Raw genomic sequence first — 24636 nt, 5'->3', positions numbered from 1 at the left:
AATTCTATCTGGTTATATCAACATGTTTTTCAAAAATAGAACACAGTACACGAAAAAAACAATTTCCAATTATTAACCAGAACTGCACATCGATTTCCAATAATTTAAGCGATTTATTATCTTCTGCGCATGTATATTAACATGTTTAAAATCACTATCTTGATTCTGTCCCGGCTTATTGGCGGTGACCATCATGAGATCAAAGTGAAGAAACATGTACGGAATGTTATTGAGACGACATTGACGGAGACAATTACAATGAATTTGTTAAGAAAACGATGAATGTCCATTCGTAATAGGTTCATGGTAATACTAAACAAATCACTTTTCGTTGAATTTTCAGAAATTTTCCCCAAACACTGTGTCATCCCTTAAAAAAATTAAAGAAATAAATGAATATATAAAGCATATTACTAGAGGTGTTATAGTCTTGTGGATTTGTCACTGGACTGTGGATCACATCGTTCGTGATTCGAGTCCAGCCGCCGCACCAGTGTCCTTTGATGTTCAGTTGGTTTTTTTACTAAAACAATTGTAGTTTCAAAGAATTATATTGCAGTGATCTTGGAAACCAAAGAGGAAAACTGAAGAAAACAAAATATCTAATGCATTTCAAGTATGAATATACATGTACTTGATACTGAAAAGATCTCGAGACGAAAGTTATTTCCAATGCTTACTTCTGTGCTATCTTGTGGCTATAACAGTTTTCAGAATAAATCAATGTTAACTATGTGCGCATGAGACTTGCATAAGGTTATGCGTATGTGCGCTGCAACTTCCTGCCTGAACACTCTGTATTCATAGTTTTGGAATACCTATTATGTTAGCTATACTTTACATGCCAACATCGTTTTCAGAATACCACCCTTGCTTCTTTGTTAAAGCCCCATTGTCCTACTTGTAGCTACTTGCTCCCTCTATATAGAAAACTTTCCCAATCGGTGTCTGTTGGTCCCCCATGATCCTCTTTTTCTTATGTTAGTTGAGAGCTGAGTTAATGAGATAGCCACCTGTCAGTGACCTCGCTGTGTGGTCTAATCCCTTCTGGCCCAGTAGTATTGACTGTCTTTAAGACTACGGCATTTGAATTCATAAGAAATGACAGGTCTGACAGTGCCCTTAAGCCCCACTGTAGGCCTGCTACTTATAGCTACTTGCTCCCTCTATATAGAAAACCATGCCTAATCGGTGACCATTGGTCCCCCATGATCCTCTTTTTCTTATGTTAAGTGAGAGCTGATTTGATAAGACAGCCACCTGTGAGTGACCACCCTGGGTGGTCTAATCCCTCCTAGCCAAACTAGTACAGACGGTCTTTAAACAAATTTGAACTGTAAGACCAAACTGTTATTAAATTGCATAATATTGTTGATCACTCCTTACCTCAGGATAATTTACGTAGTAACCCACCAGAGCTGCCGGCCACCCCCCAAAGGAAGGCATCAGATGCTACCATGGCAACAGGGGATGGTTCTGTAGTAGATCTCACAAGAGGACAAAGCAATACACAGTCTCCTGAAGAAGACTATGCCTTGCTGCTAAGCAGGTCAGTAGTCTTTTTTTTCTTCCTCATCTTACTTGAATTTTATCCACTTGACTGAATAGTTTGTGACACTGAGTTACCTCCATCCACTCTTGCCTTCTGATGTTCTTGTACAGCTGTTTTAGTGACTACCTCTACAGAAAGATCTAAAGTCTATAAAAACATCATTTTCTGTTTCCATGTTTTTTTCTTCCGTTTTTCAGCGAATTGTGTACCAAAGAAACCCAGCTATCAAGGCCACTTTTCTTTCTGTTTTCTGTTTTTTGTATGAACTGTACTTATTTCACTGTGTATGAACCGATACCATGCATTTTAGATAACTAAGAAGAGTAAGATTTGGACTTGTTGACAAGTAATGAATAAAACCTTATTTGAACTTGAAGATAGTATGGTGAACTTCTAGATTAGAAGAATAAACCCCTCTTCCACTATTTGCCCTTCCCCATCCCTCTATTACCACCTCTGCCCTTTTTTTAGGGTTAATCTCATATCAACAAATCTTATTATTCTGATATAAAAGAATTCTATGACTTTTCTGTTTTTAATGGTTATATTTGCACATACATGCTAATGCTAATTTGTAGTGGTGGTTATTTTACCTGACTGCTAAGAAAGCATAAATGCTTGTTAGTAAGCAACCAGAGGACCGACTGCTTGGATTAATGCCTTACCAAAGGGCACTAGCGCATCGCCTTGGTTTCGAACCCGGGTCGCCGGATTATGAGACCACTGCTCTACTGACTGAGCTATCTCGCTCCTCATCCTTCTTTCCTTTTGTACATTATACATGTAGGTATGATGCTCTAAAACAGCTACCACCCCACCCAGAGAGAGACAGAGAGATTCAGCAGCTTGTCAAGGTAAGGGACATTGCTTACTCACTCATGTGACTCAAATCCTGAAAATAGTTGAATTAAACCTAATTCCTCAGTATTTATCTTGTATAACAAGTCTCTCATTTTGGATTTCTAATGAACAATGGAGGGTAATTTTTTTTAAATGAGAGAATATCATTTGATTTCAGAGCTCAAAATTAGGTCGGGGCTTACTTATTTGTATTCAAACCTATTTTCATGTATTTTTATCGAAGTGCAAGTCATTGCTATATGATGGGATTGCTTTTATACAGTTTGAAACAACATTTAAAATATTTTCAGCAAGTGATGTCGCATGTCTAAATTACTGTAGTAAGCCCTAACACATGTCATACATGGCGTCTAAATAATAGCACAAGTCATCGTTGGGTCATGTCGCGCAGTTTGAGACAACACTGATCATAATGAGGCACTTCATTAGATCATTGTCATTTAATTTCCCAAAATAATTCTTATATTATGATGATTTTGAAACTTGGTAATGAGTTCATTATCCATGGAAATAGTTTGAAAAGTATGTAATTGGTAGTTGTTATGGCTTTATGCAAATTTGTTCTTTACCCCTTGATCAGTGAAAATTATCTTTACACAACAATATCTGCTTTTTTCTTCTTTCTTTTCAATACAGATCGATCAATCAATCTTATTTACTGGGTACAAGCCACAAATATGTTTAAATAATATCTGCTTGGTATATAACTCTAACAAAATGCTATCTCTGATTTTGTATTTTCTTTAGAGCCTTCAGGACATGCCAGACTCTGCTGTTGTGAGTATGGATCAACTGGACAATGGAGATGGAGCCGGTTTCCATGGTAACGATGCTGAGATGATAGAGGAGGATGAGATGGATTTTGATGATGATGGTGAGGATCATGATGGGGACGTGGACCGATCTTCAAGCCATTCCTCTCCGTTCAGAGAAACAACATCGCCTGATGTCTTCAGACCAAAAGGTGAGGAACAGTTTTCCGGGGGAGGGGGAGGGTTTCACAAAGAATAAGATCGACTTTGAGTTGGACTTAACTATGGCAGGCCAATTATGCCACTGGTCGCTCTCACCATTATGATCTTTAGAATATACTTTTTCCTTTAATAATGAATTATCAAAAAGAGTAAATTCTGTAGATTTGTGACCATGATTTGTATGTCTCTTGAGAGACCAATGCCAGTAAATTGTGAGAGCAAACAGTTGCATGAATGGCCTGCCATAGTTAAGTCCAACTTAAAGTTGATCTTAATCTTCATGAAACACCCTCCAAGAGTGATATATTCTCGCTATGAAACGATTAGTCCATTCAACACTGTATAATGTGGTAATTTTGTAGTAATCAGAGGAGAATCATATGGAATGGATCACCATGTACATGTAAGCTATGCAAAGGGATTCCAGTCACTTTCATATTCGGGGAAACGACCTGTCCCGATGGCCCGAAATCCATGATTGTCTATTTTATCCCTTATTTAGAGTGGTCGGTCCTGTATTTGATATCTGAGCTTACACCAGAGTGATAATTTCCAATGCTCTTTGGAAGTGCATAGAGATGTTATTTTCATGATGTGGTATGCACTGTATATATATATATATATATATATATATATATATATATACAAGAAACAAATAAATAAAGCTATATTTTTACAAAAAGATTATTCTGCACTTGAAGGCCATGCAAGTACCATTAGCAAGTTTGATTATTAAATCATGCCAACCCCTTGAAATTTAAAAGGGGAAAACAAATCTGGAATTTGGTAGTGTTTACTACCAGTGGCTACTTTACTTTCTTGCACAGAAAACTTGCGACTGAGCATAATTATCTCTGCTGAAATTTACTTCCTATGTCATCAAAATATCAGAAAAGTGATAATGCAGTACAGTATATGATCTTTAAAAAGTGCAGTTATTAGAAAGACTATCAAATTACTTGAGAAATTCAGTTTCTAGACTGATTGTGCAAGATGAAGTTCCATTTTTAGCAGAAGAATCCATTTTGCTATTGTTTGACAAATCGCAACACTAGATTCTCATTTTATTGCATTTCATTTGCAGGAACAAGACAGGATGAGCTTCCAAAATGGCAGCCCCCTGGAGATGGAAGCATCTCATCGCTAGGGTCACCGGATCATGATCAACCATCATCATCTGTCCATAGTAGGAGGAAAAGCATCCCTGGAAAAGTGAGTTTTATCCTCCTTCACTCTGCCTGTCAAATTTCTTTCACACAGGGTTATAAACTTTACTACTCTTCATCAATTCCTCCTCTTCTTTGCCTCCTCTTTTTTGCCTCTCTTTTTTTGCCTCTTCTTTTTCAGCTCATTCTCTTCCATTTGTCTTCCAGTCTCGCTCTCCTATCTGTAAACTTTCTTTTTCTGTATATAATTCCATTCTGTACCATTTAGGATATGAACCCCCTCTGTGTCTATTATCCGTCTGTCCCTCTGTCTCTCTCTCTCTGTCTCTCTGTCTCTACCTCTCTCTCTCTCTCTCTCTCTCTCTGTATATCTCATTTTATCTCTTCCTCTTCCTCTCTCTGTCTGTCTGTCTCTTTATCTGTCTGTCTCTCTCTGTCTCTCTCTCTCTCTTTCTCTGTCTCTCTTTCTATCCCTCTATCTGTCTGTCTCCTGCCTGTATCTCTCTTTCTCTCTGTGTCTCTCTCTCCCTGAAAATGGGTTTCCTAACATGAAATTACGTAAGTACTTTATTCAATCTATATTATGAACACATAGATCAAAAGCCCATGGATAATTCTTCATGGATATTGATAATGCTAATGATGACACAAGTTTCCTAGTGTCATCTACATGTACCTATTCCGTGTATTGCTCAGCCATACATCTAAGAAATAGAATTTGAAAAAAAAAGGAAACATGAAGGTTTTTCCTATCTAATGTGTTGTGATCCAGTGGTTAAGTCTGCAGATAGTGAACCATAAGGAATGGGGTTCAAATCCCTGTCACAGCTCTAATGTCCTATGACAATACATCAATCTACATTTGTTACACTGAAATGGCAGCCATGCTAACACCAGGGTAAAAATTAGGCCTGAGTCATGTCGGGATTTTCATAAACCGGGTCCCGACGGCCTTGTACCGATCGGGACCCGGTGTCCCGAAATCAACTCGCAGGATTTGTCACTTGCCTCTATAAAAAGCGCATATCATCAGTATGTCCCTTAAAAGTGACCTTTTGTATCAATCAAATTAATAAGCACATGCATACCTCGGCTCAGATCGGTATATTCTTTCATTTGACATTATTTTCATCCATGATTGGCGATGTTTAGTGCCATTTTCGTGCCTCTTATAGTAAAAAAACTGGGGCAGAAATGTAAAGACAACATTCGAGCCACCATTTCGATTTATGCAGGTTGAATAAATCTGGTCAAAAAATATGAATGTTAGAATAATAAAACGGCTTTCTAAAAATTTCTTCTGAACAATATACCGATCATATAATATTTTATAGACAACATAAATATTTATCTCTTATTTTAAACATCGCATGCTTTTTTTAAAAAGCTGAAAATTACTTGGTAATCAAGAGTTTCGATACGGATAGCGTTGCAAGGCAAGTTGAGACTAGTCTCTGAAAAATGCGCAGTGCTCCTCGTAATTAGCTGTAATGCGTGCCAGAACAAACCCAAACAAAGACGTGATCGTAACGAGAAAAAAATCATTAAAAACTACGAGAGCACGATTGGAAAGACAACTACTGCTCAAAATTACCATAATCAGATAACTTGGACAAAGAATTCATCAATCGCCCAAGAAATGCCACAGAAATTGTGATAATCGAGGAGTAACTGGGTACATTTTTATCGCAAGGAGCCTGCTGCAAATACTTGAATCCTTTGTTATACTGCTTTTTACCGTAGAGGGCGGTATTTGCCTCGTATAGCCTCGTGTTCAATTTAAACACGTGTAATTCAGATATTGCAGCAGGCCCTTCCGATAATGATTGTACCTATAGTAACTCCTTAAATATCACTATTTATGTGGCTTTTCTTGGACAACTATTGTTTTCTTCCTCCAAGTTATGTATCTGCTTACGATAATTTTAAGTAGTTGTCAATCCAATTGTGCTCTCATAGTTTTCAATGATTTTTTTCTCGTTACGATCACGTCTTTTTGGGGGTTCGTTCTGGCACGCATTACAGCTAACGAGGAGCACAGTGCGCATTTTTCCGAGACTAGTCTGAACTTGCCTTGCAACAACTATCCGTATCGAAACTTTCAGTAATTTTCAGCTTTTAAAAGAAGCATGCGGTGTTCAAAATCAAAGAAAAAAAATATATATTTTGTCTTTTAAAAACTATTCGATCGGTATGTTGTAAAGAAGTACTTTTTAGAAAGCCGTTTTATTATTCATACATTAATGTTTCTTTCAACCTGATTCCTGCCGAGAGAGCCGGCCAGTACAGTAGCTAGCTAGCAGCTGGCAACAACACCCCCATGGGGCGAACTGCCTAATTGCAACCCATATTTATATCAGCAGTTCGGATTGATTCAGGATGAGCTAGAATATGATTGGTAACCATTAAATACTTAAGTTTTAAGGTGGATTGATTTTAGTGGTGTGCAAAACTGCAATTTCTTACATATTTCGTTATTTTTTTTCGGAGCGTCGGTTCTCAAAAAACGAAACCGGGACCCGACGGCAACGGTCGGGTCCCGGTGTGATCGACCGTACCGACTCAAGCCTAGTAAAAATAATGGAGTGCCAGGAGCAATGAGCTAGACATGGGCGCTATAAAAGGCTCCATAATTGCTATTAATATGAACATAATTATGATATTCTAATTTGTCTTTACAGTCTAGCACCAAGCAGACTCCACCGCGCCCTAACTCCGACCATCGGTCCTCCCACCGCAGGGGTGATGCAGGGGGTGATACCAGGAAGCAGAGGGGCAACAAGAGCACCCACGGCACCCATCTAGAGCCTGAGGGGGACAGTGGGTTCCTCGGATCGGAGAGCAGTAGGCAGTCCCTTCAGACTAGAGGCTCAGACACGAGGACAAGGAACAGGGCACAGAGGTTTGTTTGTTTGTTTGTTTGGTTGTATAAGGGGAACAGTAGGTACTTAGGTTCAAAGGGTAGTAGACAATCCCTACAGACAAGAGGCTCAGACACGAGGACAAGGAACAGGGCACAGAGGTTTGTTTGTTTGTTTGTTTGGTTGTATAAGGGGAACAGTAGGTACTTAGGTTCAAAGGGTAGTAGACAATCCCTACAGACAAGAGGCTCAGACACAAGGACAAGAAACAGGGCACAAAGGTGTGTTTCTGTGTTTGGGAATTTATAATAAAGCAACGCCCCCATTCAATTCTCGCTATCACCAATACTCCCAAATGCCTGAATGTAGACTCGTGGACGTAATTTCTACCTACTATCGGAACTTACAAACTTCCAGTGTACAGTGGCGCACGTGGTACACGTATTATGCATGCGCATTGTAAGTAAGTACGTTTCCAATTTCCAGGTTCCTAAGTTTTTATGACAGCAGTAACGAAAAACAAGAGAAAGATACACCATATCATATCGACGACCAGATTGAATTGAACAATGAAAGGTTGGCCGTCCAACAAGTCAATGAACCCTCTATTGTAGTCTCGCTCGTTAGTCTTTTAGCCGAGTTTTCGCGCTATGCATTATGTTCCTACTTGTTCTTGCCCATCACACATCCAGATATCTTATATTTTGTAAGTTTAACAATATTTTTATATGTTTTTGTAATGTTCCACTCTTGAAATCGCTTGAAAATCATGATAAATAACTGCATACTGTTTGAAAATGAAGCACACATGCAAAATAGACCGAAAGCGACTTTGTCACCAAACTATCCCAGAGTGCATTTGAAATAGGGCCTGAGAGTAACATATAGGTATTTTTTTAGTATATTGGCAATAGCGAGAATTATGAATTTATTCTTTATAGTTCATAAACTGATATTGATGCACAGTTTTAGTAAAGGTAATACAATATACATGTAAATTTCACATACCCATATATCTACTTCTTTTTCTTGTATTTACAGGTTGCCAGCACATTCTGAAATACCTAAAATTGTTCCCATAAGAGATTCCAGGTTGCCTTCTCAAGAGTCTCAAAGGAGGAGCATGAAAACACCCCTCAGAAGTAATGAACCAGTCCCACTGAGGCAGCAGGCTGTGCCTGAGGAGGAAGATTCCATTTATTCTGGAGGGGGTAAAAGAGCCAGGGGAAAAAAGCCAGAAGTTATGCCCCGTGAGACCCAAGATTCTGTTTACTCTGGTGGGAGTAAGAGAGCTAAAGAAAGAAGTCCTCAAAAAATGACACCTCGTGAGCATCAAAGAAGAGGTAAATATATATATTGGTACATATATTGGTCCTTTGTTTGCATTTTATTTCCATCCTGTGTTTTCCTTGGAGTGTGAGGATGGAAGAGAATCAATCATTACCAGCAGTTACATCTTAACAAATCTTTGAGAAGTATTGAAGAAAGCGAGATAAATATGTCATACAATTTTACAAGGAGATTCATGTGCACGTATACTATGTATATATATATCTATACCAGGCTCTTCAAGTGTATTTTTCAATGGCAGTATGCTAGAAGTAGATTGCTGGATGATCATTTTGAGATGGCCAAATTGAATGGAAATATAGAAATAAAAACAACAGAGAGTTTTATGTCAGAATATGTTGAAAATCATACTCTCATTAAATATATGTTTTCAGATACGAGATCAGTATCCAGTCAGCCTCACGCAGTACCATCACCCATAAAGCAGAGGGAACAGAGAGCAAATGGTACACCTCCTCCAGCACAGCAAAGCAGACATCCCTCAAATGACCAGGGCATCCCTCTTGGTAGCCAGTACTTGAGCAGAAGCGCTAATCACCAGAACAGCAGGGTACCGGCACCTCAAAGGGTACACCATCAAAGGACAGAACCGCCGAGAAGACCTAGGGAATCACCCCAAAGGCACCAGCAACCAGAGTTTGATGGAAGGTCTGATGTCACCAGGAGCAGCGTGAGGAGTGATGCCTTACGAGCCCTCCAGGATGACGTCAATCAGCTAAGAACCAAGATGATGGAGGCAAACCGCAACCCTCCACCAATACCAGAGGAGAGCCGGTATTCGAGGATGCGTAACCATGATGATGGTGACGAGGATAGGCTCTCTTCACGGAGCTCAAAAAGCGAGATGCTGCACATGTTGCAGGAGGAAATTACAGATTTGAAGGACCAGCTTGCAGATAGAGATGCCACTCCCAGCAGAATGCATGCACCGTATGCCTCGTCAACACCACTGAGGGACACCATACGTGATGTGCTCAGAGAGAGGTACATTCCAAGGAGCAATGCTTTTTTCGGTGCTTCACCAATCCATACAAGTCCCAAGAAATATAACTCTGGAACCAGACATGAGAATTGGTCAACCATGAGAACTCCATCACGTCCGGCTACAGACAATCAAAGCTATGCATTTTCTAGAGGTGCCAACTATACCCCTTCAAGTCCACCAGCAGTGTCCAGGAGGCCAGGGGGGTTTCAGACACCTGGTGTGCGGTACCAAACTGAGACAATGCTATGTCCTACGTGTGGAGGGTCTGGTAGTCACACCCATGGCGAGTATAGCTACCCACCACCACCACCACACCGTACTCCACCTCCTGAGGCTTATGTCCCTACGTACAGTTCACAGACACCATCATCAAGGGTGTACCCTCAGGCACCATATTATACTCCAACACAACCCAACCCTGCAGTTGCACTTCACACCATGCCAGGGGCACCACAAAACAATCATTCAGTACCACTTAACCAAGGACAATCCTATGTGCTCCAGCAGCCTTACACTTCTGCAGCACCGCAGCCGATCACAGTGGTACCACAGGCCACCCAACAGGTACCAGCTGCAACACCTGCTACCCCAGCAGTGAACCAGACAAGTACACATCAACCAAGTGGAACACCTAGCCATTTGTAAGTGTACCTAGTTATGTGAAGTATTTGACTAGTACCCTGGTAGTTAACTTATCAATTTATCCAGTGAACATGTCCGTTTATCTGCATTTGGAATTAGTAAGGAAAATATATGAATTGAAATATGTGAATAAGTAGTACATACATTTTTTCAAATTTTATCCAACAATCATTCTTATTTTCAAATATACTTGTATGTTTGTATCATCATGTTCATAGAAAATTAAATTAACACAAAACAAGGTGTGATGGCAGTATTACAAATTTTTAGTTTGTAACCATGTACTACACTTTAGGAGTTGGCGAACGTCTGAGAAACCAAATGCTTGCTAATGTTTCCTCAGTGTACATTTGTAAGTTTTACAGATACTATAATGCATGTTCATGTATGTATGTATGTATCGTACCTATATCAGTCTAAAAACTCCAATGACCAAGATTCCTTACCATGTTATTGCTGCCACAGACATCCTGATGCTCGGCCAGTCTACCTGATACCCGGCAAGAGTAGAGGGCGCTATTACCTCAGGGAGGAGGAGGAGGAGGAGGAGGGATCCAGTGCAGGAGGGGGAGAGGAGGAGTTTTATTACAGGAGAACACCAAAGTCCTCCAGGACCAGGAACAGACATACTCCAAGGACTGTTAAACACCAGAAGGTGAGAAGGCTGTAATATAATCTCATTTAAAGGTCAAGAAGAGTTTTGATAAGCCCTCAAAATATTCTTGACAATTTTTTTGATTGGAAATAACAAATAGGAAGATAATAGCAATATTTAGGTGCTGTGTTGTTGTTGTTTTTTCCTAAAGGAAAACGTTAAACAGGTAGAAAATGATTTACATACCCATCCTGGGATTCAAATTCTTACAATGACAACCTGCACCATACACAACTAAAATCTTTGAGGGCTGTGTGTTTTATACACTACAGTCCACACACGCGCTGTCCAAGCGAAACGCCAAGATTAATGTGCCGGCTTGCCCGGAACCATTTGGGTCGACTGGTCCTAGTGTAGGGGATTGTAGAGCCGTTTTCTAGCATTTCTTGCAGATAATTACATGACAATTCACCGAAAAGAATCATCATGAACAATGATCGAATGCCAAATGATCTTGTACATGTATACACTCTGTATATCTCTTGATACTAAGAGAACAATATGAGACTATATTTAACACATTTCTTTTCCATTCCCGTGTTGATACAAAACTATACATGAGCTTTAACTACAGAGTATTTTCATCCGGTCATAGAGCTTGAAGAAGAGACCAAATAGCTTGCTGAAAGCTCTACTAATGATAATAATAATATGTGTTTGGCGCTTGCTCCAAAATTTGATACATATCGCAGTTAAACTCCATATGAAATAGCAATTGTCTTGTTCGTTGCACTTTCACGGTAAATGATGTATCCCAACAATAATTCAATGACCCTACGAATTAGAGAAATGATTAGCTTTTAAATCGATCCCATATTTTGTTTCAGAAGCATTTAGTTCATTCATTCGTGTCTCCTTAGGTCAAGATTAATGTACAGTTCCTAAATTAAATTGAAATAAATTAAGTTCTTCCATTGCCTGATGGCTGCGATGGCCGTCTCATTTACAAGGGGCAGGTCTTCATCTGTGCAACCCGTTCCGCCGCACTGCAAGATGTGGTCCATTTTAATAGTAAAATGGATGCATGGCAACTAGACCTATGGTTAAGGACCTATGATCACTACCACCCTTTCGTTTCTCCTAATACCATCCTTCTCTTCTTTTTTTCCCTTCATCTTTCTTTTTCCTCACCTTCTGCTCTCTTCTAGGTAAGTGAAGTACCAGCTGAGCTTCAACTCTCCCTTGATGATGCTCTCCACATGGCACAAAGGCTCAAGAGAACGACCCACCAGATGGTGTCCTCTGTAAGAAGAGATGTACGCTTGGCTGAATCCTTCAACTGATGACAGTGATCACTTTGGTTTCTTCCTGGATGATACCCTCTGCATGGTTCAAAGACTCAAGAGAACAACCCACCAGATGGTGTCCTCTGTAACAAAAGAGATGTACGCTTGGCTGAATCCTTCAACTGATGACAGTGATCACTTTGGTTTCTTCCTGGATGATACCCTCTGCATTGTTCAAAGACTCAAGAGAACAACCCACCAGATGGTGTCTTCTGTAAGAAGAGATGTACGCTTGGCTGAATCCTTCAACTGATGACAGTGATCACTTTGGTTTCTTCCAGGATGATACCCTCTGCATTGTTCAAAGACTCAAGAGAACAACCCACCAGATGGTGTCTTCTGTAAGAAGAGATGTACGCTTGGCTGATTCCTTCAACTGATGACAGTGATCACTTTGGTTTCTTCCTGGATGATACACTCTGCATGGTTCAAAGACTCAAGAGAACAACCCACCAGATGGTGTCCTCTGTGAGACGAGATAGATAGTATACCCCTGCCGGAGAGACATATGCATGGCAAAATCATTCAACAGATGACAGAGTGGACACAATGGTTTCCATTCTGGCTTCTCTTTTCTACAATTCCTTGATGATCATTTAGTTGGTGAAGAGAAAAACACACCAGATGATAGGCTCTGTCAGGAAAAATCATTTGCATTTGGCTGAATTATCCCCTGGATGACTGATGGACCATGTGGTTCTTGTTGCCATTGGGATTTCTCTCTTGAGCATCGTTACTAAAAGCCCACCTTAATCATGTACACAGTCACCACTTTATTTATCTTCCGAGAGACACTTTAATCAGGTTTGAAATTGTCGTCATGGCCAATCCATAAGATAGTGTTTTCTATCGTCATCAGCTTAAGGTGATAGTTAGAAACAGAAGAAAACATGAACATGTCGTATTTATGAAAAATAAAAGTAAATTTCTTGCGGCTGCATAGGTTGAAAAAAGGAACAGAAGTCGTTATTTGAAGGCTACTTATGCATGTAACATTTCCAGGTTTGGTCTGCTTTTGTATGTAATTTAAATTTTTAACAAAATGTCTGTTTTCCATAATCATCAAATGATGTTAACTTGACAAATTACATTTGTGGAAAGTGTTAAAATTTAGTAGCAGAGCTTTTTATGATAAACAGCTGAAGTTTTGAGACCATTTTGTACCAGGACAAAGAGGTTTTTAGAATTTGTTCTTCCATTTTCTTCTTTACAGAAATCGATATTTGACATTATTATTAGTTGTCATGGTGCTAATGGTAAACCGGATTTTGCAAGAAATGTATCAAAGCTTTAAATATCAACGTAGCTGTGTATGTGTTAAGGATTTTACAGATGTTTATCAATCAGATACGTCTGAGACTTACAGTACCTTTAACGCCAACATCCAAAAGAAGTGACTTAGTTTGGAACCTACATGTAGGTTCCGATCAGAGTCTGTTTGTAAGCGAAGACAGAGAGCTGACCATACCACAGACATTGCCGCTAGACCCTGTTAACAAATATAAACAGCATTTTACACAGCATTTAAAAAGGTTATCAATACATTCATATGTCACTTACAAATATATTTTGATATTTTAGTCCATGTACTAATACACATCTTAGCTACACTAGAGAGATATATCTATGGTGTGCTGGTGTATTGAACAAGGAGAAAGTATTAACCATGCATTAAACAATATTTGATTTCAATCTTTTGTATTTTCAAGCATTATTAATCTGATTGATGCATTAATAGTCAGCTATGTTTTTGCTCCACCAAAATTTATCTCTGTAATATGGGACAGCTATATTCTTATATTCAGCATTATTTAAATGAATCAGAACCATACTTCAGCAGATGTTACATTATGGAGGACACCATATGATTGCAGGGCCCTCAGGGAAAACAGTATGAATACTGATTAGGCTACCCTGGGTAAACAACATATTATTATTGTTATTATTATTTACACGTCTCACTTTTCATTCCACCGATGCTTTCAAAATTGTACCCTTTGAACTTTTCAACATTTTAATACAGAGAATAGATTTAGCTGATACCCCTTCTTTATGTCACCTCCCTCTTTCTGTATTCAGCATGACATGTACATGTCATGATAAAGAAATGAAATTTGAAAATTTCCCCTGGAAGAATATTATAAGACGCCATGGACACCATCCATTCCAAAGTACATTTATTTCAATAACAAAATATTTGACAGCATCAAATTTGGACAGTTAATATGTAGCTTTCTCGCCAAAATATGATTTTTCTTTTGATTTTAGAGTACTAAACTGTAGTAGAAATCATACGTAATGTACTAGATAATCAATGAAATAATATTTGTAATATAATCATGCATCATCATGCAGTATATAATGTAGAATTTTATTCAGAAGTGTGAGATGAGCATTGAAACAAATACCACTATAGAACAACTTTTTGACGGTGATTTTTATATTTAAAAAATCAAAGAACAAACATAGAGGCTGTATAGCGTTTTTATACATATTTTGTAGAGTTTTTTGTAGTTTTTTGTACAAAAGATGTGAATATATGAGATGGAGAGAAATCTGTGGAATATATTGATGTAAATTCACAACATTTTTTATTAATGCATGCTTGATTTTGTAAATATCAGGGCCATTGGGGATCAAAAACATTTGCCAATTATGATGTTTGCAGCTGTAGGGGTGGTTCTTCCCAGCATTCATGTTCTTTTCAAATCTTCTGCAGGATAATTTTTATGGACAGCATTTTATGTTTTATGTAATTCTCAATCTCAAGTCAAAACTCCCACCTTGATATTTTTGTTCTGATGTACCCCACTCTAGTTCACACAATTTAAAGTTCATATGAATGTAAATTGTGAAAGACAGTAGGCCTATGACGTAACATGTAGTAACACACGGTATCTTTGTTACATATATGTACACCCAGCATTAACTAAATACCTCTTCATTTATTTTTGTAAGTTCACTATTTTGGATTACCAAACCTTCAAAAAAAGTCTTTAAACTTGAGTTTAAATGATTATGTCTCTATTTTTATGGCAAAATCATCGCTATGTCTAGTATCAATAGAAAGAGTGTTTATTCCTCTTACGAAACAAAGCTATAATTGTCCCATGACAAGAGAGATATAATCACTCAAACTTTAGTTTCTAAACTCTTTTTTGAGGAGTTAAGAATTGGAAAGAAGGTTCTTATCATTGTCTATTTTTTTTTAACTACCGGTAATTATTTAGACTGTTGCATTTATAGCTTTTTGAAGGCTTTTTTGATGTGTTATATTGTATGTTTTGTTGTTTTTTACTTGTAATTATTACAGTTTTCAATATTTTAAGAGATGATTTCAAAGAAGTGTGTGCCAAATCCACATATGCTTTGATTTTTATGAATTTTTTAATGACATATATCAGCTTATTTTTTGTTTATCCAACCATATACTTGACCAAGTATTTTATACATTCAATATTTTGTTTTCAAAATTATTCATTAATGTTTTCATTTATTATACCAAAACCAATTCTGATGAAAAAAGTGTATCAATATACCTTTTTTAATTTCATGATTCGTAATCACCATTTTGCATGAACCCTATCTTATTGAGTTAAATCTGTTGATATTTTTCTCAAGATATAAGTTGTTGTGATCTTTCAAACAATGTGTTCTTAAGCACAAAAGGATCTTTTTTAATATTGTGTCATCACAGTCTACCAATCACCCGTGGCCCCCCCCCCCCCCTTCCCCACTCATACGCATTTGTGTTCCCCAAATCTCTGGTAGGGGGTGCTTTCCAAAATTTGCCCTGCATTGATGTTACACACTCTGGAGATAGGGGGTGCTTTCAAAGGGAGGGAACATACATACGCGTACCCTAAATAACACTGAGTGGGGGGGGGGGGGGCAATCACCAAGACAGCTTTTGCTTTGGATGTAAGGGGTTCCATATGGCTTTATTCACACTTATATTGAACCTTCTAATATTACTTCTACATAGAGATACTGCAGGTTAAATATATTCTCAGTAAGTATTAAAAAAAAACTTTTGGATAGCCTAGTCGATGCACTCCTATATGCTTACATAGAATGGGCATGCACGATAACCAAGTCCAACTGGGGTTCCATGCTCAGGGTTTTATGTTACTTTTTATTAAGTTCATACTCCTTAACTGTCAAGTTATAAAATCCCAGGTAAAGTTTGTTTAGGTTGATTTTATACATTCTAGCTATACACAAATTGTTTTTATAAGGCGATTGGTACACTTTGACTTTCTGTTTTAAGATGCTGCAGTGTGTAGCTGTGGTAATCACCTGCACTATGTTGAGTTACAGATGCATGTACATGTGGAAATCCTGTTACAGGAGATGTTTATATTCATATTTTCTACATTGTATACTGAAATAGAAACAATACTTGAAACATGACCAACTGCAGAGACTTTCATGATGTTAAACTAAGGGAATTTCAGTAGTCCTCTGGGATACACCTGTACCTACCTGTATCTATTGAAATGTGCAAACAGGACAGTGAAACTTCATTTAAAGGGATCCGGTAACTTTGTCTCAGATTCTGAAACAAAATTCTGGATTTAGCTCATGATGCAATGATAATTATAAACCTTTAGGTCAGTCAGGAACCCCATGACTTTTACAATCCAATCGCCTGTCTGATTATCAAGATATTTATAATTGGAATTACAAATTTTGAAAACCGTTCGCCTGACGGTTTTCATAACACTACAGTCTATTGGGGAAAACGAGTATGGTAAAACCGGTCACTCAAAGATTTTTACTTTTTTGAGGCACTTCTTGATCATTTTGAAGCGCATTTTTTTTAGGGCTTCAATATTACACCATATCACAGACACTGATAACACGTAGGGTCGTGTATCTCAGATTTAACATTGTTAAACGATCCCTTTAATTTGAATGTGATTTCTATTGCCAATATGATAGGGTATTGAAATTGCCCTTGCAATGTAAGTTAATATTAATTTCTTGATAGTCTTTTCAATTGTGTTGTTCTTATGACCTTTATGTACATCGTAACATCTTGGCTTTTTATTTATTAAGTCATGAAATAATTTAGGAAGTATTCCTTCAAATGTTTTGATTATATATTCCTCTGATAAATGAGAAACATTCCATCACCTTGAAATCATAATTTGTGTTGATATTTTGACGTTTAAATGTTAAAAATACAATTTAGACTGTATTCATCAAACCATACAAATGCATGGCTGTAAAAATTGAATTCACAATATTTAGTTCCTGTAAACATGTTGTAATGTTTTACATGATATTGCATTTTAATTTTTTACAGTCTAAAAGTAAAACCAGGGTTCTCTGTTTCAAAATGGGAAAATATTTCCTAATTTCAACAATTTGTATGTTACAGCATAAGGACTGTCTTCTCTCAATTTTCGTTTTTGAATTTTATTCATTTACAATCATGCCCAATTGCTTCGTAATGAGAACATGCAAATTGTATTCTTGAAAGTAAACCTAAAAATCCATAAATTAGGGAAATAGATTTGGGAAGGTCACATTACAATTTGTTAATCTAGTATTAGTTTTGCTTAAATGTGTATAGAGATTATACTGGTACATATATAATTTACCCTCTCTCTTTACAACGATGATGAGATGTTGACTATGAAGACAAGAAGGGGGGAGGTGGGGGTGGGGTTGAAATTTGCTCTAATGTTCAAATAGGTTTTAACCAATTGATTGAGTTTTCTTATTCAATATTGTGCTATTATTTTTCCCCTGGTGTTTATGAATGCTGTCATTTTATGGGACACGTATTATCCTCATGCTGTTGTTTGTTGTTTTGTTTTTGTTATCTTTTTTGTTGTTGCAATGTAATGTATGTTTTGTCGTGCTTGCCTGATATGGGTACCTGCAATCTCTATTCAATGTACAATAAAAATTAAAAAACGCATTGAAAAATGACATATATGACATCATATTTAAAGAGTTCTCATTTAAGTTCAGAATTTCGTTATGAAGGAAATGATGAGTGTTGAAGAAATCCTAAAAGTATTCTATTCGCTTTTGAGAAGTGTTCCTTTGTCTGGAAAGTGATAGTTATCTCTGTGTTTATGGTAGCTACTTTCCTAAGTGATGAGTGGTAATTTCTCAATCTGGAATTTCTCGTCTACATTTCAATCTATCTCTGACAGAGATCACCTCTGACATTGTTACCTCTGACAGTATTAACCTCTGACATTTTTACCTCTGACATTATTACCTCTGACAGTATTACCTCTGACATTTTTACCTCTGACATTTTTACCTCTGACATTATTACCTCTGACATTTTTACCTCTGACATTTTTACCTCTGACATTATTACCTCTGACATTTTTACCTCTGATATTATTGCCGCTGACAGTATTAACCTCTGACATTTTTACCTCTGACATTATTACCTCTGACAATATTGCCTCTGACAGTATTAACCTCTGACATTTTTACCTCTGACATTTTTACCTCTGACAGTATTACCTCTGACATTTTTACCTCTGATATTATTGCCTCTGACAGTATTACCTCTGACAGTATTGCCTCTGGCAGTATTACCTCTGACATTTTTACCTCTGATATTATTGCCTCTGACAGTATTAACCTCTGACATTTTTACCTCTGACATTTTTATCTCTGACAGTATTACCTCTGACAATTTTACCTCTTACATTATTACCTCTGACATTATTACCTCTGACAGTATTACCTCTGACATTTTTACCTCTGACATTATTGCCTCTGACAGTATAACCTTTGCCATTTTTACCTCTGATAGTATTGCCTCTGACAGTATTAACCTCTGACATTTTTACCTCTGACATTTTTATCTCTGACAGTATTACCTCTTACATTATTACCTCAGACATTAGTACCTCTGACAGTATTACCTCTGACATTATTACCTCTGACACTTTTACCTCTGACATTTTTACCTCTGACAGTTTTACCTATGATAGTATTACCTCTGACATTTTTACCTCAAATATTTTTTTTCCTATGATAGTATTACCTCTGACATATTTACCTATAACAGTATTACCTCTGACATTTTTACCTCTGACAGTATTACCTCTGACATTTTTACCTCCGTTATTTTTACCTATGACAGTAATACCTCTGACATTGTTACCTCTGACATTTTTTTTTACCTATGACAGTATTACCTCTGACATTTTTACACCAAGCCACTTGTCAAACACATGAAGACAATGTTCCAGGCAGGAATTAATGGAGTTTGTTACAAGTATCACATTGAAGAATATCATCCATGCACTAGTGTTTTTCAGATGGGAGAGTTCAAGAGGATAAACTAGAATCATCATGTTCCCGTGACAGCTCCATAACAATTACTCAATACACTTTTTTACATAACGTAGACCCTGAAAATCATAGTTTGTTGTACTTTAAGTTTTTACCCTCTAAATAGTAAATACATCTAAAAGAGTTATTTTTCATTTAACATAAACAAAAGTTATGATTAATCATCAACCCTATGTCTAGACTACATTACACCGCAAAATTGTTTCCAGAAGAAGTCTTTATTAAGTACTAAAGATTTATCTGATATTTATATTTAAAGATTCTAAAACAAATATCTTATTCTCATAATGTCATTGTATTTAAAAACTTATTCGCTTCCTATAACAAGCAAGACTAGTTTTGCTGATAACATGAAAGTATGTGTTTGTGGTTAACATGAATATATTGCAGTGGCGTAGACAGGTTCGTACACCTGGGGGGGATGACTGGGCTGCCAACGCTAGTGAGGGCGCGAAGCGCCCGAGCGAGGGAGCGAAGCGACCGAGCGGGGGGAGGGTGTGGGAGGGGGGTGTCCCCCCTCCCACGGTAGGGAGCTTTTGCAATTTTGAACTTGAAATCGTGCAATCTGATGCATACTTAATGAGGTAAAATAACACACACAAGCGTGCACGCACACACACACACACACACACGCGCACGCACACATACACACACACACACACACGCACATTCTCACATCAGGGCCTTTGTGGGGCACCTGATTGTGGGGTATTTCTGTGCGTTCCAGATATACCTTGTGGTCCCCTACTAGTGGGGTATGTACAACCTGGCGATAACAACCCGGCGGTGTGCTTACGATGGTACCATAAAAAAGTGTGCAAGTTTTAGCACACGCTCACAAAAAGTCATTTATGGGGTACCACTTCTAATGCCCCGCAGGGCATAGGACACCGAATATACAGTCATTTGAAAGACTTTACTCTGTGGGGTCCTGAAAAAATACCCCACAAAGTAAAAATGCCTCACAAGGGGTATGTGAAGCGCACATAAAACCCCACAAGAATGCTGAGGTGAGAGCGCACACACACACACACACACATACTACGCCTTGAATGGACAGGCATACATCGACAAGATCTACACACCGTGGCATACGAATACAGAATGGACTGACACATAGTATTGCATATTGAACCACACTACGTATTTATTTATCTTTGTGAATTTTGCTGTTACACCTCTTCAGAAAAAAACCCAATGTCAACTGTGTACACGCAGGTATAGTCTATGTTGTCTTGATAGGGGTATGTGGTTATGAATGAAAACAGCCTCTGTGGCCATTTGTGAATAGAACACATAAACAACAAACAAATAACGATTAAACTTTGAACAATATGTCTGTTCATTATAAAGCATAATGCATACGTACATACTATGCTTTTTTTTACCTCAAAGAAACAGGCATAGTATCCATAGATGGATATTGGCTGGCGGCTCATTAACATACAGATACAAAAAACATAAACAGTATCACTATGATCCATGGAGTAACAATACTGCTTTGTAATTAAGTTTGTGAAGAAATCGGAACCATAACGGCATTGCATCGTTTCAAATTAGGGCATTATTTACTTCTATTTGATCTCAGTCTTATAATAGTAATAGTAATAATAATAATAATAATAATAATAATAATAATAATAATACTACTTCTACTACTACTACTACTACTACTACTACTAATAATAATAATACAAATAAAAAATAATACTAATACAAATAATAATGCTAATACTAATAGGTTCTTTTTATCTCGTTTTTCAAGACAGGGTAAATTTACACTGCGCTTTACATGAAACAAACTTCTTTAAACATTTCAAACTTATGTCTTCATGCATCAATCAACATACTTTAAATGAATATAAAACAAAGTGCATCTTAAATAAAAAATAAATAAATAAATAGTTAACAATACAGAAAAGATGTAGCTGCTGCAAGCTTAACAACAAACTAATGTATACCAGTCAGTCCTGATATCAGTATTAGTGTAACAATAGTCATATAGTGGGAGCATGAAGTTGAACAATTCATGATTATACATAAATATATATGTTTGTTTGAATAATACTTGTTATAAAGATAGTAGTATGGTACTCTCTGTCACGAATTATTATGTATACTGTTGTATCACATTCATTTTCTATTCTGTTTTAGAATTGGCTTTCACCGTGTGAATGCGGCTAACAATAAACACAATTACAATAATGATGAGGATTATTATTATTATCATCATCATAATTATTATTATTATTAATATTATAATTGTTATCATTATTATTATTACTATTATTATCATCATTATGACTTATTAAGTAAGCAAATATCATTCCCAAAACCTGGGGGAGGGGGATGATTGTACATGCCATCCCCCCCACCTTGTGAGGTGGGGGGGATGCATCCCCCTCATCCCCCCGTTGTCTACGCCCCTGATATATTGCATCATTCCCCTCAGTGGCGTACCTGGGGTACTCCGTCGGGGGGGCAAGCGACCGAAACAAACAAAAAAAGTCGATCCTAATTTTCACTTCTGGCGAGCGAGCGAGCAAAAAAAAATCTTTAAGTAACGTTTGGTATATAAACTGGTATTGTTGCAAGTTGGGGGTGGGAACATTCACTTGTTAGCGACGTTAATTTAATTTTTTTGCAAACGAGCGTAGCGAGCAAGAAAAAAATCACTTCTTTTTTAATAATTGCCACTTAACTCTCTTAATTTCTAGGACTTATTTTAAAGTCCAAAGAATTTATTCTAAATCCAAGGGGGACTTGGGACAGTGACAATTGTCACTGTCCCAAGTCTCCTTGGATTAAAAATAAGTCCTAGAAATTAGGCCTAAGAGAGTAAACTTGGTTCAATTGTCCCATGCAGGGCGCGGGAACAATATTGTGTTTAGGCTAATTTTATACCCATTTTAGCTATATAGCGAGCGAATATACATCTTTCTCTCAATGAATTGTTATATAAAATTTGTTTCATTGTTGCAGGTCGGGGGCGGGCACAATCGTGTTTAAGGCAATGTCAATCCCATTTTGGCGGGCAGGCAACCCCCTACATTTCTCTTTTTAATGATATTGTAGCAGGTTAGTGGTGGGCACATAATTCCACGAGCTAGCGAGCGTAGCGAGCGAGCGAAAAATATCACTTCTCTTTTATAGGGAAAATATGGTACATAAAACTTGGGTTCATTGTTCCATGTCAGGGACGTGATTATTAAAAGCGGTGTTATTTCTATTTTGGCGAGCGAGCGTAGCGAGCGAGCGAAAAAAAAAATCACTTCTCTTTTATAGGGAAAATATGGTACATAAACTTGGGTTCATTGTTCCATGTAAGGGACGTGATTATTAAAAGCGGTGTTATATCTATTTTGGCGAGCGAGCGTAGCGAGCGAGCAAAATTTTTGTAATGATAGTTGGTTCATAAATTTCAGGTTTTTTTGTTGCAGGGCAGGGCTTACACAATCATGTCTAAGGTTATGTTAATTCCGTTTTGGCGAGCACGAGCACACCAAAACTTCTTTGAATAACGTTTGGTACATAATTATTAACTGGTTGTTGCAGGTTGGGGCGGGCACGTTAGCGGTGTCAATTCCATTTTGGCGAGCGAGCATAGCGAGCAAGCAAAAAAAAAATTCTCTTTTAATAGAAATTAACAAATAAACTTGTTTTTATTGGTGCAGGTCAGGATGGACGCAATCGCGTTCAACGCGATTCAATTCCTTTTTGGTGAGAGGGCGAAAAACTCTCCCATTTTTTATTATATTGTTGCAGGTCAAGGGTTGGCACAATTGTTTCCAAAGCAATGTCTATTCATTTTATTCGCGAGCGAGTGTAGCGAGCGATAAAAATGAATTAGTCTCTTTTAGTAACATTTGGTACATACATTGTGTGTTATTGTTGCCATGGTTGCAGGTCGGGGCAGGCACAATTGTATTCTAGGCAATGCTAATCCTTTTCTTTTTTCAGGGGGACGAGCAAGTGAAAACATTTAATACAAAATAGGCTAGCAAGCAGTTCGCACCAGCGAAGAGTTTCGAATTTGTTATATCACTTCTATTTTCCTATTTTCATTTGTCTTAATTTTTCAGGGCCGTATGCGGAATATTTTTCTGGTGGGGGAGCTAGGGGAAAGATGCGTTAAAAGTTTTCGAAGAATCTCAAAAGCAAAAGGAGTGAAGGGAGTTCGAGCGACCGAACTAGTCATGAGGGTACTTTTGCATTTTCAAAAGTAGAATTGAAGGATTTGGTATAGGCCTACACTACATTTTCAGGAAAAAAACTGTACGTTTTCAAAATATCTGGGGTCAACTGCCCCCCCCCCCCCGTGCGTACGGCCATGGTCTTTTTTTTTTGATTTCCCCTTTTTTTTTCCTTTCCTTTTCTTTTCCCTTTTTCTTCCTTTTCTCTTCTTCTTCCTTTTTTCTTTCCTTTTCCTTTTTTTCCTTTTTTCTCTTTCTTTCCTTTTTTTCTTCCCTTTTCCTTTTTTCTTTTTCTTTCCTTTCTTTTCTTTTCTTTTCTTTTCTTTCCCCTTTTTCTTTTTTTCCCGTGGAGCCCGTCAGGGGGGGGGCACTCTGCCCCCCCTGCCCCCCCATAGGTACGCCAGTGATTCCCCTATTTTTAATGCGCTTGTGGAATAGATGCTAGAATGTTTGAACAAAATTGTGGGCAGGTCAACGTTATACAGTGCGTCCCAGAAAAAAACGAAACCGGGAATTATCGATGTTTTATCATAACTTAGTCACATTTGTAATTAATAAATGACACATACTTGGAAAGCTTGGATCCTCCTCTTTCATTTGCTACAACTCATATGATGCATATTTCGTCGCTGTTTTCACGAAGTGACGGTAGTGAAAAAAAAATTGCATTCACTTTGCGTTACGATTTTTCTCACTACCGTCACTTCGTGAAAACAAGGACGATTTCACGCATGAGTCATTAAAATGAATTTGAAGAGAGGAAACCAAAAAGT

General features: G+C 37.6%; 1 protein-coding gene across 3 annotated transcripts in view; it reads left to right on the top strand.

The window, feature by feature from the left end:
* LOC756958 (microtubule organization protein AKNA) overlaps positions 1-15103 on the top strand; it is a 35807-nt gene extending 20704 nt beyond the window's left edge. For 2 of the 3 annotated variants that reach the window (XM_011668353.2, XM_011668351.2), the window contains exons 7-15: positions 1392-1549; positions 2340-2406; positions 3161-3377; positions 4472-4599; positions 7235-7455; positions 8456-8757; positions 9139-10390; positions 10857-11046; positions 12195-15103. In XM_011668353.2, coding sequence (XP_011666655.2) covers positions 1392-1549; positions 2340-2406; positions 3161-3377; positions 4472-4599; positions 7235-7455; positions 8456-8757; positions 9139-10390; positions 10857-11046; positions 12195-12329 — 2670 coding nt within the window. In that variant the 3' untranslated portion in view covers positions 12330-15103. The remainder of the gene's footprint in view (positions 1-1391; positions 1550-2339; positions 2407-3160; positions 3378-4471; positions 4600-7234; positions 7456-8455; positions 8758-9138; positions 10391-10856; positions 11047-12194) is intronic. The other variant, XR_004066437.1, reaches the window with a different exon arrangement.
* Positions 15104-24636: the final 9533 nt, after the last annotated feature.

This window comes from Strongylocentrotus purpuratus, unplaced genomic scaffold (genome assembly GCF_000002235.5).
Source record: "Strongylocentrotus purpuratus isolate Spur 01 unplaced genomic scaffold, Spur_5.0 spur5_scaffold_4, whole genome shotgun sequence".
NCBI lineage: Eukaryota > Metazoa > Echinodermata > Echinoidea > Camarodonta > Strongylocentrotidae > Strongylocentrotus > Strongylocentrotus purpuratus.
Note: the sequence above shows the minus strand (reverse complement) of the source record. Positions and strands in the feature narration are given on the sequence as shown.